Source organism: Mastomys coucha, unplaced genomic scaffold, assembly GCF_008632895.1.
Source record: "Mastomys coucha isolate ucsf_1 unplaced genomic scaffold, UCSF_Mcou_1 pScaffold1, whole genome shotgun sequence".
Lineage (NCBI taxonomy): Eukaryota > Metazoa > Chordata > Mammalia > Rodentia > Muridae > Mastomys > Mastomys coucha.
In genome coordinates, this window is record NW_022196891.1 from 67,263,588 (window position 1) to 67,280,896 (window position 17,309).

The 17,309-nt window shown below is 40.9% G+C and overlaps 1 protein-coding gene across 3 annotated transcripts in view; it reads right to left on the reverse strand.

Annotated features, from left to right (window-relative positions):
* Ddr2 (discoidin domain receptor tyrosine kinase 2) overlaps positions 1-17,309 on the reverse strand; it is a 133,080-nt gene that overhangs the window by 14,679 nt on the left and 101,092 nt on the right. For all 3 annotated transcript variants that reach the window (XM_031388712.1, XM_031388704.1, XM_031388720.1), the window contains exons 7-13: positions 16,944-17,049; positions 13,603-13,786; positions 9,885-10,128; positions 7,110-7,172; positions 6,177-6,307; positions 1,971-2,181; positions 358-581 (exon numbers count right to left, since the gene is read on the reverse strand). In XM_031388712.1, coding sequence (XP_031244572.1) covers positions 358-581; positions 1,971-2,181; positions 6,177-6,307; positions 7,110-7,172; positions 9,885-10,128; positions 13,603-13,786; positions 16,944-17,049 — 1,163 coding nt within the window. The remainder of the gene's footprint in view (positions 1-357; positions 582-1,970; positions 2,182-6,176; positions 6,308-7,109; positions 7,173-9,884; positions 10,129-13,602; positions 13,787-16,943; positions 17,050-17,309) is intronic.

Sequence of the window (17,309 nt, forward strand, 5' to 3'; positions counted from 1 at the left end):
CCTAGATAATCCACAAGAGATGATGATATCCATGAGCCCCACCCATAGAAACCTATTGTAAACAGTTTTTGAAAGCATTGAGTATTTTTCAGGATAGCTGAACTCTTGTGATTCTCTTCCCTTAAAATTTTTATATAAAAAACAGAAGTCCTAGAAAATCCACAGCTCTTACACAAAGATGAGATTGACCATTAACTATCTTGAGAGCAATGTAGACAAACAAGGGAGACCTTCAGCTGAGAGTTTACTTCTAGAGATAGAAACTTGTTTTACTGATCCTTTTTATCTGTCCACTTTCTTCATGTCATTAAGCTCTGGGGGGGAGGGAGGAGTATCTCATTCCAAAGATTAACTCACCTCCCCAAACTGGCCTTCTCCCAGCTTCTCCTTGAAGGCCAACAGTTTCCTGGGGAACTCTTCCACAGCCACATCTTTTCCCGAGAGCAGGTCCATGGTGACAGCCGGGACAGAATAAGTGTTGCCACCTGTCACTCCCTGGAGATTCACTATGTCGGCTTCTGCATAGTGGGGCACACCCTCAGGTCCATTGGGCTGGGCTGGCTTCACAACACCACTGCAGCCTGAGAAGACATGGGCCCTGAGTCTGGTACCCAAGGGCTTTAAGAAGATCTGAGAGGATAGTGAGAACTCGGCCCCATGGCAGCCTAGCCCTCTTCATACATGCTCCCTTGTGGGCAGTGGTGCTTCCTCTAGGCACCTTCCTTTTGGACTTCAGAATGTAGGCTGCCATTTTGTTTTTCATTTTTCCTACAAGGCACCGTCATGAACAAGTTCCCTGACTAATCTGTGGACTTGTGGGGCTAAGCCTTAGGAAGACTTATGCTCCTGTATCAGGACATAACTCTTGGAGGTTGAAGGTTGAATAGCAAATTTCCTTAATTTCAGAATGCTGCCATTAATTTAACAGTCCAGTTGAGGGAAGAAAACAACTTCATATTGAATTTATAAAATCACGTTTACCATGTACCATAATTGTAGAAAGTTAGAATATGACTGATATGGGAGATGCGGACCTTAGTAAATAGGTTAATTTCTTTGGTTCTGTTAAGAAAATAAGCTTATATGTAGTCTTTAGTCTTGCTGTTTCTAGGAATTAGATGAATTCATTGGTCTCTTCCTATGATTTTTACCAAATCAGTGATTAAAATGGGTTAATTTCCTTTTTCCTTTCAGCACATTTCTTCTCTAATAAGCTTCTATTTTTCTATTTAGTCACATCAGCTGGCTCAGGCCTTCCTGTCCTAAATATAAGTCCTCTGCTACTAATTCTGTCACTTCTAGGCTGATGACAATGGACAGCTTCTGAGGATACCATCAGTGACCCAGTACCACTTCTGATGTCACCCTGTAGCACTTTTCAAGGGGGGGCTGGACTTTGAAGCAATTTGCCTTATGCACTTTATTCAATACTTTTACTGAGAAAAGCCAAAAGCGTGTTTACTATAAAAACAAAAATCTTATACTAGTATATTGAGTATTTACCAAAAAGAAGTCAACAAAGTAAGCCTTTCAATTATTCAGAGAGCTACCCAGAGATATAGAATGCCTTTGGCTTCATCTCTCGTTTCTCCTCCAACTGTAATTCCCAGTCTAAAATTTACCCCAGTAAAGTCTGTTCTCAGGTGAGCCCAGAATGGGCCTTCTCTTCCATTACACACAGAACAAGAAGGTTATCTGGATGAGGCTGCTCAGTTCCCTCTGGTGACACCTCAGTGACACTTTGACATTTTTGTGAGTGGAGTCCCTCTGAACATCTTATGTTAAGAATAAAAGGAAGAGCATCACAATAGACTAGAAGCAGCAGCAACCAAACCTAGAGACAGACTGTACACTTCTGCAGAGGCTGGCCCAGACTATTGGCTTTGGCTCACTTGCAGCAAGAGTATTGCGCCTACATAGTATCAATCAAAGCTTCTCCCTCAATCCCCTGCCCATGCTTTCATCCTCACCAGACTCCTCCTCTCCTGGAGCAAACTCTGGGAGCTTTCGAATCAGTCTGGATGGCTCCTGGTAGTCGGGGCGAAGGGGGAAGATTCGATCATAAGTAGAGTTGGACTCCTGTTCACTTGGTGATGAGGAGCGGTTGTTATTGAACATGCTGGACTCGCTGGGCAGGGAAAGGCTGACTGTCATTTCATCATCCAGCATCCTTCGTGAAGCCTGAAAGTCATGGATAGAGAGGATCATCGCTCTTGCTTTCTAAAATCCAGCCTTCCTCCTCCGTTCATACCTTCAACCCCCCAGGAACACCGCAGCTGACAGGGAGGCAGGCTGGTGCCATGGATTCCTGTGTTGCAGAAATTTAGCAATAGTTTCCTCTTCAGATGGCAGAATGTATCCATCTATCTCCTGTGTTGGCAACATTCATAAGCTTCCATGAAGCACTTGCCAGCATCATTTACACAACGCAATGAGATCCTATAAGCAGCCAAATACTTTCTCTGGTTTTTAGAGTTGTGTGAATTCTATTAAATAACAGGTTTTGTCAACTTGTGTTTTAACCCTTTGATCTGTGTAAACATAAACTGAAATGTCCATTAACTTGGTAGTTCTAAAACATGCTAAATTAACAGTGTGTCTGATCCCCCTAGTATTATAGATTAGAATAACATGCTAGGTTTTACTAACCCCCAAACAGAATGATGAGCTACATCTAATGCAAGAAGAGAAACTGGCGAAGAACCAGCTGCAGTTGCATGGCATCTCATGTAACTGCCAGCCCCAGTGAAAGAAAACAGCTAGCATCTAATGGATGTAGTATTTGAGTCTGTCTTAGTCAGGGTTTCTATTCCTGCACAAACATCATGACCAAGAAGCAAGTTGTGGAGGAAAAGGTTTATTCAGCTTACTTCCATCTTGCTGTTGATCACTAGAGGAAGTCAGGACTGGAACTCAAGCAAGTCAGGAAGCAGGAGCTGACGCAGAGGCCATGGAGAGATGTTCCTTACTGGCTTGCTTCTCCTGGCTTGCTCAGCCTGCTCTCTTATAGAACCCAAGACCTCCAGCCCGGGGATGGTACCACCAAGAAGGGGCCCTCCCCCCTTGATCACTAATTGAGAAAATGCCCCACAGCTGGATCTCATGGAAGTACTTCCCCAACTGAAACTCCCTTCTCTGTGATAACTCCAGCCTGTGTCAAGTTGACACACAAAACCAGCCAGTACAGAGTCTGAACATGTAAAATGCTCCATTTTAATCAACACCGAAAGGCAGCATCTTAGATCTTTCTACTAGACTGAACAGTCCTTTGTTGCAGTAACATACTAAGAACAAACATGGAGTCCAGCATATAGTAGGTTCTCTCTAAATATGGGTTGACTTTCTCAAAGAAGTATGGCTGAAGACACCATCAAAAGTATCCACAAAAAATGTTATGGACTAAAAATTATGTTTAGTAATGCTGTTGGTATGTGTCTATAAGCTTTCCCACATAGACAAAAAAATAGATATTATCTTAGCAAGAAATCCAGAATGTCATTCCAGGAAACTGTGAGTCATTCTATAGGGCTGTGTACAGTGGTAGAAAGAGTTTCTTGAAAGACTGAGTTAAAGATCCAAAGGCAAAATCTGCTTCCCAGACCAGCTTTCATCTCCCAGATGAGGAAGATGGTCTAGCAGATTTCAGAAAAAAAAAAAGACCCCAAGAGATGTGGTAAATTCTAGATCAAATAAAGAGGGGGAAAGAGTCCAGAGTAGAGAATATAGATTCTTGTTTTTCCTTCAAGTAGAATGTATCTCTACTATACTATTCAACAGGAGCATACACTAGGTCTCCACCCCTAACAGAGGAAATACCCTTCTCAAGGAGAGTCAGTCTGCTTTCTTGAAGGTTGTAACTTCTGCTAGGTTGACCACCCTCCAGTGGATAATCCTACACCCATGACTACATCAGCAGCACAACATGAATACACAGTAGGTTATTTTTAGAAAAGAAAAAGGAAAGATAAGAAGTTGAGAGGGGTGGGAGAGGTGACATTAGATCTGGGAGGAGTTCAGGGAAGAGTAGGGCAGATAGACATGATCAAAACACATTATATCAACTTCTCAAGGAACCAATACAAATATGTTTTCCAAGAGCATGTGTTAGCCTCAAGCAGTTGACTGAAACCTTAGTCAATCAGCTTCTTCTGCCATGAACTTCCTGTTTGCTACCTTCATGTTGCAGTTACCCATTTAGATATGAGTGTGTTTCAGCCTTCTGAAAGAGGAAAATGCTTAGCACTTCCCATTGGCACCTTGAAACACGCCATTGAGAGGATGCTCTGTAGTCTGTTTCAACTCTTTAGATTCTGTTGATGGACTGAAGGCTTTAACTTGTGTTTTATGTCTGATGTTAAGGTCTTTATGAGATGCAAAGAGAATTCCTCTTCTATGAAATGTTCCTGCCCCAAATCCTTAAAACTAACTTTGTAACCTGAATGTAGAGCAGGTCAGGAAGGACCACGGGTGACTTGCTAGATTGCGCCTCAAAAATCTGAAGTGAGTCCTTTCTCTTGTACCCTACAGACTAGGAAATCTAGAGATTCAAGACCCTTCTCGTGGTGTCCTGCTCCTCTTCTGGTACAAGAGTTGGTCTCCAAAGTCAATGACTTTCTTCCAGCTGCTGCAGACCCCTAGCCATGGATCAGAAAGGGCTAAAGCCAGAATCATTTCAATAGATCAAAACATGAATAATTACTCAGCAGCATTGTCCATTGAGGTTCTTTGCTGATCAAGAAGCCAAGAAGAATTATAGATCCTCATCCTTATCATTGGTAAAATATAACAATTTTGGACAATTGAAAAAAAAATATAGAGCACAGTTTCCCCCTCGAGTATGTATTATCTCATCAAAACAAGCTAAATCTAGTCCATGCAGTCATTGTCCAGAGTCTCATATAAAGTAACATGTGTAAGCTGAATGTGCCAGTGCATGCTTATGAGACATCCCTCAGGAAAAACACAGGCAGGAGAATCATGGCATGTTCAAGGCCATCCTGATCTACAATATCAGGTTATCCAGGCCTACACCAAGAGACTGCCCCCAGAACAAAACAAAAAACAAAAAAAAACAAAAAAAAAAACAAGCATGAGAAGTAAGGCTTTATATATTAAAATATTATATAGCATAATATTTAACACATACACATATATAAATACCAAAACTATTCATGTCATTTGACTCAGTAATTTGAAGAATTCAGGGATATATATATATATATATATATATATATATATATATATATATAATCATAACCTGCAAGTACATAAAGAAATAGGATTAAGATGGTGATAAATTATTTGAGTATTAATAAAGCTAAGTTTTACACACACACATACACAGAGAGAGAGAGAGAGAGAGAGAGATGTTTAAGCTTCACTGTCAACTTCATGGATTTTAGAGTCACCTCAGATGCATAATTATGCATATGAAGAAAGGTATTTCCAGGAAGGGTTAGCTGAGCAAGGAAGACCTACCCAGAATGTAGGCAGTGCCATCCTATAGACTGGCATACCAGACTGAATAAAAAGGAAATGGCAAGCTGAATACCAGCATCCACTTCTTTCTGCTTCCTAGCTGTCAGCACAAGGTACCTGGCGGCTTCCTTCCTACTACCATCCCTTCCCTGCCATGGTAGACTGTCTACTCTCTTAAGTCATGGTATAAAATAAAGCCATCCTTAAGTTGCCTTTGGTCAGATATTTGGCCACAGCAACAGGAAAAATAAGTAATCTGACATCAAAAAACAAAAGGACCAAGGGTTTAGAAAAGCTCAAAAAGGTTAACAGGATCAAAAGTGACCCTCAACCTTGGCTGGCCATCAGAATTATACCATGCTGAAAACACACACAGGTGCCTGCACTCATCTTCAAACCCAATAAACAGGATTCTTCATAGGAAATGTCCAAGTTGAGTTCTAATACATTAAAGTACTAGAAACACTTTCCTAAGATTAGAAGGCAGATTCCAAAATCTTCTTTCTGAAAATGAGAACCTAGACTGGGCTAATCCCTTTCTGGGCTCACTTCAACAGCCTTTCCACACTGATGCTTCTTGGTTGCCTCAAAGTACTCATCAGCCACTTAGAACTTTTTGGAATGTGACCTTTGCTCCCGGTCTCATGGCAGTACAGGAAATGGAAGCATGGCTTCCTGTTCATACTGTACATCCTCACCTTTTCTAGCATCTTCTGCCAGAACTGCCTCCACAGGATGATGACGATGATAGCCAGCAGGATGAAGATGATGGCCACCAAGCAACCAATCAGGATCCGAGTGTTGCTATCATCGACTTTAAGCATGGGATCTGTGACCAATTAGAGAAGGCAGAGAAAATAATCACTTCCTAGGGCCAATGAGAGCCGTGGGGGCTAGAGAAGAGCGTGGAAACCATCCCTGTTCATTCAGGAGAATTCCAGAAAGTTCCATCCTCATATTTATTATGGTTTTTATTGCTCCAGCTTATCACTTTGCTCCTATTCCCTACAATCTCCCTCCATGGGTCACCACCCTCCCTCTCTCTGTGTCTCAGACTAAATAGTAAGCAGTTTCCATACATATTCCTACATTTTATCTCTGTTGTCATGGTCTGGTGCAGGCTCATGGAAGTATAGGCGAGGAACGAGTTGTACTCTTCATTCTTGGAGATGGGCCAAGAGAGCCATTCATCTCCGAAGAAACCCAATCAAACATATTTCCAGATTGCTGGCTGTTATAGCCAGTGACTTCTCCAAGCAAAGAGTGTATCTTTGCATGTTCATCTACTGAGAGAAAAGATTTTGTTCCATGGACTCCTTGCTCATGAGATCACTGTGACAGTCTCATTTAGGAATATGTCCTTCCTTGTTTCTCCTCCAAGCTTCTTAATCAGTCATGGGACAGTTGGAACACTCTAGATCCTGCCCCTCTCAGCTGAAGAAACTCATGAATGGTGACAAATGAGAGTAACTTTGGGGATGGACTGTCCTTCCTTTACCACACAAATATTCGTTCAGAGCCACATGGAATCAAGCCACTCACACACAGTAAAAGAGTTGCAATCTCTACCCTTCTTTGTCTTCCAGTGGGTGACTTCATCTTAACAGTGTACAGTTACTAATTACACATACCATAGGTGGTGGGTGCCATAGGGGATGTGGGAAGGGCTCCAGAGTTATTATACATTGCAGCATCTGTCACAGAACAAGAGTGAATTAGAGACTGGGAGCAGACAGCCAGGCAATGGCACATCTGAAGGTAGTGTGACAGCTAGAACATTGTAAAAATTAATAGAGTGGGTTACCATAATGTTCTTAAAAATTATACATGTATTAACTCCTTACACTGCAGGCTGTAAATGCAAAAATGTATAATGTCTATGAAAAACAAAATAAGAATGAATCCACAAATACATTCAATAAAATATAACTACCTGTACAAGTAAAGAGATTTTTTTCTGGTGCAAAAACAAAATTGTTGTAAATATTATTTATTGTCCCAATATAAAACATTAGCACATGGTGTTTCACAGGGCTGTGGTTATAGGTCATCATAAAATATGCATGGAAAGAGGACCTAGATTCAACAATATGTAGAGAGAATTCAGTGGACATATGGGCATGAATAAACCTAGTGTGAAGACAGTCTTTCCTCCCAAGAGTTTAATCAATTAAACAATAAAGAAATTGAACAATTTAAATTGTTTCCTAAAGGGATTTTTTTCACTGTGCTTCATTGTCCTAACTCTCAACTTAAGACTTTATCCATCCCTAGAAATAGAAAACTGTCTTTGAGTGCCCTTTACTGTGAGACTGTAACTTTCAAAAACAGACTCCAAAGTGTAATTGTCTCATTGACATTGGTAATCAATTTTTACCTCTGATTTCTCATATAAATGTGTCTTGTACACGGTATTCTTTCAACAAACACTAATTTTTCTTCTTAGCATTATTATACAAATAAGGAGTTTCTGGTGTCAACTATATATGTTAAATTACGTTCTCAAGAACCTAGAAGAAAATAACATTTCCAAGACATACAATTTGAAGTTTAAGAGAATCCTAGGAATCTAAAACTTAGTCCAAGCTGTGCTTGGCCAAAATAAGACAAATGTGCCAATTGCTCTGCCAAGAATACCCAAGAATACAAGTGGGTGGACACCTGTGTGTTCACTCAGATGATTTCCAAGGATAGCATTTATTTATCTTCTGATTATTACAATCTAAGCACCCCCTCTTTTGAGCATATACAGCTCTGCTCTGAATACATTGTATGAACTAATTAGTCTGTTTGCTTTTAAATTACATTGGCATAGACAGCATTTAGGTACCAATGCTTTCTAAATATGTACACATCCTCTTACCCTATTAGCATAGCCTAATAAATGAACCATCTTGAAATTTTCTTTTTTAGAAACATATCATGGGGCTGGAGAGATGGCTCAGAGGTTAAGAGCACTGTCTGCTCTTCCAGAGGTCCTGAGTTCAATTCCCAGCAATCACATGGTGACTCACAACCATCTTTAATGAGGCCTGGTGCCCTCTCCTGGCTTGCAGGCATAAATGCAGGCAAAATATTGTAATACTGTATACATTATAAATATATAAATAAGAATGACATATTTTAAAGAAAGAAAGAAAGAGAGAAAGAAAGAAAGAAAGAAAGAAAGAAAGAAAGAAAGAAAGGAAGGAAGGAAGGAAGGAAGAAAGGAAGGAAGGAAGGAAGGAAGGAAGAAAGAAAGGAAGGTATCAAGTCAGGGGTCGGACAGGTGGCTCAGTCATTAAAGGCTAAGCTCACAACCAAAATTATGAAAAAAGAATCAAGCCAGGAAGGGTCTTATCTTCTAATCCACAGCTAGGTTTTTCTCTGTCTCATCCATGGCTAGGTTATTCTCTGTCTCATCCACAGCTAGGTTATTCTCTGTCTCATCCACGGCTAGATTATTCTCTGTCTCATCCACGGCTAGGTTATTCTCTGTCTCATCCACGGCTAGGTTATTCTCTGTCTCATCCACGGCTAGATTATTCTCTGTCTCATCCACGGCTAGGTTTTTCTCTGTCTCCCTATCATTTTCTTCTATGCTTGTGCTTTTCTTTCGGGGCAGATGCAGCTTCACAGCTTTGGCACTTTGGGAAGCCCTGGTTTTGTTCCCTGCTCTTCATGACTGCTTAGGCTTGGCAATACTTTGGATTAATTCTAAAAGGCCATTTTAGTCTTCCAAAGTAAAACCCAATGGCAAAGACAAAGTCAAAAATTCCATTTAACTTCTCAAGGCTCGGTGCAGAACACGGTTTCCATGAACCCTACTATTTACTCGAGGACAATTGAGTCATTTTTAGAATGTACTGGTAATTTTTTTTTGAGTTGTTATAATGACATTGTATTCAAGAAAATATTTTCTTAGACGTATTCCAAGCTAGTAATAAACCTAAATATGTTTCAGATTTGTCATCAAATACTGCAGCACGAAAGAATAAACAAAAGTGGCAAAGAATAAACAAAAGTGGCAAAAGATTAATAATAAAAATAAGTGATAGGGGTCCATTGTCCTCTTTACTTCTGTACATAATTTTTAGAAATTTTTATCTGAATTCTTTGATAGTACTTAAATGCCTCCCATCAATAGTCTTAATTTGGATAGCTTTTGGCACATTTTAGCAATCTTTTGGCATGAATCTTTTCTAGACAAACATATAAACGAATCTAATAGTTTGTACTGTTCCACTGTGGTTCCTTCTAATTACATAAATTAAAACTAGAAACACAAAGGATTCTCTATTTCCAAAAGCTGTAAGGCATCTGGGAAACCCTGCTCCTCTCAGAGACCTGGGAGGAGGCAGCACGGATGCCGTCCCCATCTCCTGCATCAACCCACTCTCTTCCCTGTGGGGCCCAAGGTTTTCTACCTGATTGGAAAGTGATCTCGCTGAACATCATCCACGTGTCGGCAAAATGGTACTGGCATTTGATGGCACTAGCCATTCGATGGTGGAGGGGCACCGTGACAAACCGAGCACTGGGGTTCACATCATCCAGGAGCAGGGGAAAGGAGACAGCAGTGGGTTCCCACTCACTGGCTTCAGAGCGGAAGTAGCACTGGACCTCTTTAAAGATCTTCACACCTTTAGCAAACATGTTGTTGCAATGGACCTGGCAAAGAAAGGGACGTGTAAGAGACACGCTGGCCCTTCTGGGTTATGTAGGAAACCCTAAACCTGCCCATCTCTCTGAATACTACCCATAATTTAGTCTTCCGGACAGTGGCAATGATACCCGGGTCAGACCTTATTAAACCTAGGATGCTGCTCCAATTTCCAATTTGCAACTGTGCACTCCGGTAATCTGGATCATGGTTTTAGTCTACAGTATCCACACCTATTAAGTGAGGGCTAGATCAGTATCTTCCCAGGTCTATCCTTCACAGGAATTCTCTTGGCTCTGCAATCTTTTTTATCATACTTGCTTTCTGCCCATATTTGCCCTCTTCTGATCTGAGATGGTGAGCCAGCCTAGTATCCTGCTTCCTCCCAGGTACCTTTCCTTTTCAGGAAGGCTATGTGGGAAACTTGAAAGAAAATAATATTCAAGCAAATACAATTTCATCTTTCCTTATGGATATCTCGCTTGGAATGCCATGGACTGGCACTTTCAGCCAGAGACATAGACTTCAATTTAGTTTAAGTACAACCGCTCAGATGGGAACATTGATAATATCTGAGATGGGACAAGAAGTCAGTTGGAAGGTAGCTGGCATCCACTTTCCTGCTGCATGACCTTTCAGCGGGATCTTTGGTTTGTGAGGTCATCAAGAACAGAAATTCCACAACAGACCTTCAGCAACCCACAAAAAAAAAATGTAATGTGTATTTTAGCAACTGACTCAGGGTCCTTAGAACAATTCAGCTCCATTTCCTCTGACTCAGTTTTAACGTGGAAAACAGATCTTTCCTGGCCACTGTCCCTCAAGAGCTTCACCGGCTGGAAAGGCATGACTGTCATTCATGGACTGTAGTTCTTGTTTCTTAGGCCTGTATAGGCCCTGAGTTGTACTGTGTGTGACTCAGTAAGTCCGTTAGGTAGGCAGTGCAGGACTACCTAGATTGGACTCAGTTTTTAGATAAAGAAGCAAGAGTAATGAAGAGAGAGATGTCATGACTGAGAACTGGAACAGAGATATTCTAAGGGTAGATCATGAGAACTACTAAAGGGTATAAAAACCTTCTAGCCCATCTATGTACTGACAAGAAAGATATGGGTACTCATATGTTTTCTGGACCTAGGGCCAGTCCACAACACAACTGAGAGCCCTAGACGTCTAGCAATGTAGTATGGGATTTCCATTGGGATTTTTATTTTCTTCACAGGTTTTGCTGATGAACCCGTGTGTTAATATCTTCCTTGGAGTGAAGTAACCATTTTAGTTTATTGACCCCAAGTCGATGGAGTAAGGCTAAGGGCCAAAAAAATTCAAAGAAATACCATCTCCATCTTCAATAGTTTTTTCAGATGTTCTGAAATCTGCAAAGAGTTGAGTAAGTACCCTGCAGGGAAGGTAATAATCTTTCCTACAGATGGTTCAAGAATTCTTCTGGAATGCAAATAAATAGCATAGGATTTCATTCCCATGTGGGCTTACATATTTATTTATTAAAATAATATACTTTGAATGCATGAGTAAGCTTTAATGGTATATTTTAACCATTCTTCAAAGCAGGAGATGAAGAGTAATTTGCCTCAGAAAGAAACCTGATCTATAAAAGATATTAGTGCCCTGGAAGTCATTTTTTACTTTTTTTGCCTAGGAAAATTAAACCATGTGGAGGGCCTGTTTGCCTGCAGAGACTGTGCTAAATCTCCTACTTAGAAACTTCTGGCTTCTTGATCTAAGCTCTTGAATCGTTTTGATCTATAATAAAGGAGTTAAAAAGAATCCTGGAGATTCAAGATCAAAGTTTAACTGATGACATGTTATAAGGTCCTGGATACTTTTAAAATTTGTTTAATTATTTGTTAAACTACAAATCCTCCCCAGAGTGTATACGCTTACAAATTTATGTGTATGCTCACAGGTATATTAAAAAGGAATACAAAAATGATTTCTCAGCATATTTTTGTTGCTATGAATATCTCCTTCTTTTGCCCCTTCCTACTTCCTATCTACAAAAATCTCTGAAGGATGTGTTACATATAATTGCACACCCATATGTTTTACACTTGCCAAAGATCTCCCAACAACAAACAAGAAGAATGGGCATATGTTGTTCCTTCTGTTTTCATCTTAAATGTTTTGTTTGTTTAATGAATAAGTGTTAATCTGGTTAAGAAAAATCCATTAACATTGGGGAGTATTATAAAAGACAGTTTGTGTGAGAATAAAATATTTGCCCTAGAAGGAACCCTTAACGATGACTGATGTATATTTCCTTCTTCTGGGTCCCATATTATCCTTCATGCATTCTTTTGCAAATAATAGTGCCCTTCCTACGGACCTTGTAACCAATGTTTCCTAAAATAGGAAATATTCTTTACTCAGAATCTAGTATGCTATGCTCCAAAAACAATTGTGGAACCAATAACAAGCACAGATGAACAGATAAATTTTAATTATATAATTATATAATATAATTACTATCTCTTCCATTTGACCCAGGAAACAGCTATAGACTGAAGACTACTGAGGAAGTCTTACCAAGTTTATAGATTACTACTACACATGACTATAAATAAGAAAAAAGGGGCAGAGAAATGAACATCCATGTGGAAGGCTAAGTTTATTTGCCCATCTATTCATGAGACTTTTATTGAGGTTTCTTCTTGCTCTTTTATAGACTATTAAGTGATTATATACAAAGCATATAAAGATCCTGCATCCTCATCCTACACTGAACACAAAGGCTTTCCTTCCCACCCTTAGCTTCTACTTTTCCCTAACCATAGAATTTAGATTTAGCCTCCAAAATGGTTACTTTTTGCATGAACTTTTCTTCTTTCCCATACCCTTCTCTCTAAAACAGACCGAGGATGGAGTGAGGGCAATGGAGAATAATGATTTAAGCTACATACCCGGAAACCGTTTATGTTATAACAAAGACATCATCAAGGGTGGCATCAAGATTTGGCTCCCTGGTAGGGTCTTACACTTCAGAGAAAATGAGATCTAGGACTTAAGCTTCCTTCTTCATATTGCTTCACATATTTCTATTTGCTGTGGTCCATCACATGACAGCCTTCTAGGGCAGCCGTGGCCAAGCCTTTGGCTTCCATACCAAGCCCTCAACAATAGTCACCGATTTCCACTTAACTGTCCTACAATAATGTACTGATGAAATAACTGGTATGTCTAATTGGATGGAAATGTTTGGCTCTGGTGTTAGGAAGGAAAGAAGGAAAGCCAGGAGGGAGGGAGGGATGGAGGGAAGGAGGGAGTAATGGACCAAACCTAAGCTGCCACAGAGTTAACAAATGAAGAAACAACCTTTAAAAATGAATTCATCTATACTTGTAGTAGTGTAATATATTTTAAAATCTAGTTCTGTCAACATCAGCTCAAGGCACACCAGGCATTCCCCCCCCCCCATCTCAACACAATGATTTTGGAGTTCTTGAAGAAAATCTACTACTGACCTTCATGGTAGTAAAATTCCTGATTCGGTCAAATTCAAACATGATCTCGATGAAGCCATTGGTAGAGCTCTCATTCCGCCATCCCACGTAGTCATAACCAGGCCACACATGATATTCATGAGTCTGGGTAAAATCATCCAGGCCAGACACCCCATCAGTCAACTGGCCTAGCCCTTCCGTCATGCTGCTCAGGCCAAAGGAAGAGGAGAGAAAAGAGGAACCTGAAGTTACTCACACATCCACAGAAGAACTTTTCAACCCACTGCTTCACTGCTGGATTTTGCAAGAGCTGATAGTCTTAGAGGTGCAGGGATTAGAAGAAATCAAATCATTCAAATGCACCTTATCTAATGGTTTCCTTTTCTGAATTGTGTGGTCCAGGAAGGGTTGCAAATGCTTCCAACCAGCAGTGCTCACTGGTGGGTCAAGGGCTGTGTTCTTCATGCTCTCCATTCATTCCCCCATGAATGAACTAATCTAAATGCCACTAATAACAGTGCACCATTATACCAAGACATCATATTAGTAAGTATAGGAAAGGACACGAGAGGGAAATGAAGGCTTTTCATACAAACTAATAAAACAGCACTTCAAAGTTTTGCTAACATAGTAAACATTCATTATTTTATAACATTTGTTCATGTGAAACTCTGAGTCCTCCATGGATTCAGGGAAAGAGATCATTAGGGTAATATTAATTTGATTTAGATGCTTGTGATCCCCAAAGGAATATTTCTTCCCTATCTTGTTTCCAAGAGTACCATTGGCTAATAGTTCATTTTTACATCATAGAATCTGGGATTTTAAAATAAATCTCACTAGAACTCACATCTAATATTTGCCAGGTGCCTGTTTAAACTGCCTGAAGCACAGCTCTGATCGCATCCTTCCCTAACTTTAAGAATCATCAATGAATCACGGTATTGATGGTGCTAAAAGGAAACCCCATCCATCCATCCCTGCCCACCTTCCATCCCCGCCCACCTTCTTGATATCCTTCTTCCTATTCCTGGTCTTAGCAGTCAAGTCTCCACCACCCTGAGCATTGTTACCCTATACCTTCTCCTGCCGAGGAACCAAGAACAAAACTGAATTCCTCTTCCCCAAGTTGTTTATTGTCAGGTATTTGGTCATAGCAATGAAAAAAAAAAAAGCAACTAATATATAGAATAATTAATCTTCTCACGTAGCCACTGACCCAGACTAGGAATGCCTCAAGCATAAGACCCATGGCTTCATTTTCCTTAAATACCCACAATACCTAGACAACTTCTATACATATGGTAACAACTGCCTAGCAAAGATTGGTTGATCTGGATTCAATTGATATCTTATTTCCTGTGTGCCTTAATTATAGGCTAGCTTGGGTGTGACCGAGTCAAAGGATTCGAAGACAATGTAAGAGAGTGGAGAAGTGAGTGGCTAAGCAGATGGAAAGGAAATAAGGCTAGAAGACTGGATGAGTCGAGATTTCACCTGAGGGATGGCCAATGACGGTAATCGTTCATTCTTCACTTCTGAGTCAGTAGAAGGGCTGTCTGTCATTCTACAATCTGCTTCCTGAGACTCACTAATATATTTCTTTTTGAACCCTTAGTAACTTTATTGTAGGATCTGAATTTCACAATATTCTGACCTCTCTCCTAGGCTCAATCCTTACAAATAAACACTGAACTAAGAAAGACAGGAATTTGGAATGTAATGATTGGATGGAAAGGCACGTGTCTTTCCCAGCTCTGTACCCAATGTGTCTGATGATATTTTCCTCTTTTTTTTCTTTTAAACTCTAGATTTTATTTCCATCCCCTCTGACTGTTCCACATCCCATACCTCCTCCATGCCCCCCTGTCTCCACAAGGATGTCCCCACCCCCACCCCAATCCCTCCAGACCTCTAAATTCTCTGGGGCCTCCAGTCTCTTGAGGATTAGGTGCATCTTCTCTGACTAAACCCAGACCCAGCAGCCTTCTGCTGTTCATGTGTTGGGGTCTCATATCAGCTGCTGTATGCTGCCTGGTTAGTGTAGCAGAATCTGAGAGATCTTGGGGGTCCAGGTTAATTGAGACTGCTGGTCCTCCTACAGGGTCTCCCTCCTCCTCAGCCTCTTCCGGCTTTCCCCTAATTCAACCACAGGGGTCAGCAGCTTCTGTCTATTCGTTGGGTGCAAATATCTGCCTCTGACTCATCTGCAAGCTGAAGGGCCCAAGTGAGGATGCCTCAGTCCCACTTGGGAGGGATAAGAAAGCAACCACAAGTGAGGAGGGAGGGACCCAGGAGGGAAAGGGTATGGGGAGCAGAGAGGGGAACATAATTGGGTATTGGATTGGGGAAAAGGACTGAAATCCCTGAGGGCCAGCAGAAAGAATGGAAACATGCAACTTCAGAAGGTAGGAAGTTGGGCTCCAGAATGTACCAGAGACATGGGAGGTGAGAGATTCTCAAGACTCAAAGAGATGGACCTTAGATGAATGCCCGACATTAGGGAGAGGGAACTTGTAGAACTGACCTCCAAGCAGAAAGACAGGGCATCAAGTAAGGGAAGGGTTGCCATCCCACAGTCAAAACTATGATCCATAATTATGGGTCTGAAAGAACTGCAGGGATGGAAATGAAGAGGATGGAGCCTGAGGGAAAGAAGGTCCAGTGACAGGCCCAAGGTGGGATCCAGCTCAAGGGGAGGCCCAAGGCCTGACACTATTACGGAGGCTATGGAGCGCTCACAAAAAGGGACCTAGCATGACCTGTCCTCCAAAAGACCCAACAAGCAGCTGATGATATTTTTCTACCACAGCTCTCCATCCATCCACTTCAGGCCTCTCTTTTGCTCTCACCCCAATTACAACCATGATCAGACCAATGTTTCTCTCCACCCCTCTACCTACAACTCCCTGTTTTCATTGCCATCGTATCCTAAAAGCTTCTCTTATATATTGTAAGCCTTAATAGTTCCTTCTTTCTGCAGTTTCTAAAGCACTATAGTTATGGAGTACATTGTTTCTTAACTTTGTAACCTGACCAATCGTTATACTTACTACTTTGTCTCTATAGCTAAATTAGCCTTTAGGTTGGAATACACAACCTCATCTCAGGGTCAAAAATATAACTCCCATACTTACAGATTCATCACTAAGTTTAGCTCTTGTTTTCTGTAATTTCTTCCTGTCTACTGTATTACTATTTTGTTTTCCAAACGTCAGCTACAAAGTGAAGATTAATATCATATAGTTTACTACATCTAAGTTATTTCAGTGTATCACATATGTGCATAATTCTGGCGGGTTGACTGGTTCTTATGGCCATTTCCCCTATTCTGGTGATTCTTTAAATCTCCTCGACTTTACCTGTACCCAACAGCTCCATCATAGACAGAATCATTCAGATAAATGATGGAGCCTCCAGGGAGTACAAACTGCTGCCCAGCCGGAGCATTGTAAGATACCAAGCCATCTGCCAAAGGAAACACAGTGGTCAGTGTCTCTGGTAAGGAGACGCACCTGCTGCCTAACCAGTCATCCCAGAAAGCTACTTGAGCTTCTGGAAGAAGTACAGTCTTGTGCATCCTGTCCCCTGGGGTTCAATCTGGGCTCATAGTAGAGCACTGTTTGGGGAAGCACACCTCAACGGCAGTTACCTGAGTAACTCTGTATATGTCATTCCCAGAACAGGGGCACCAAGCAGATGAGCGTGGCTCATTTTTTTTTTCTCTC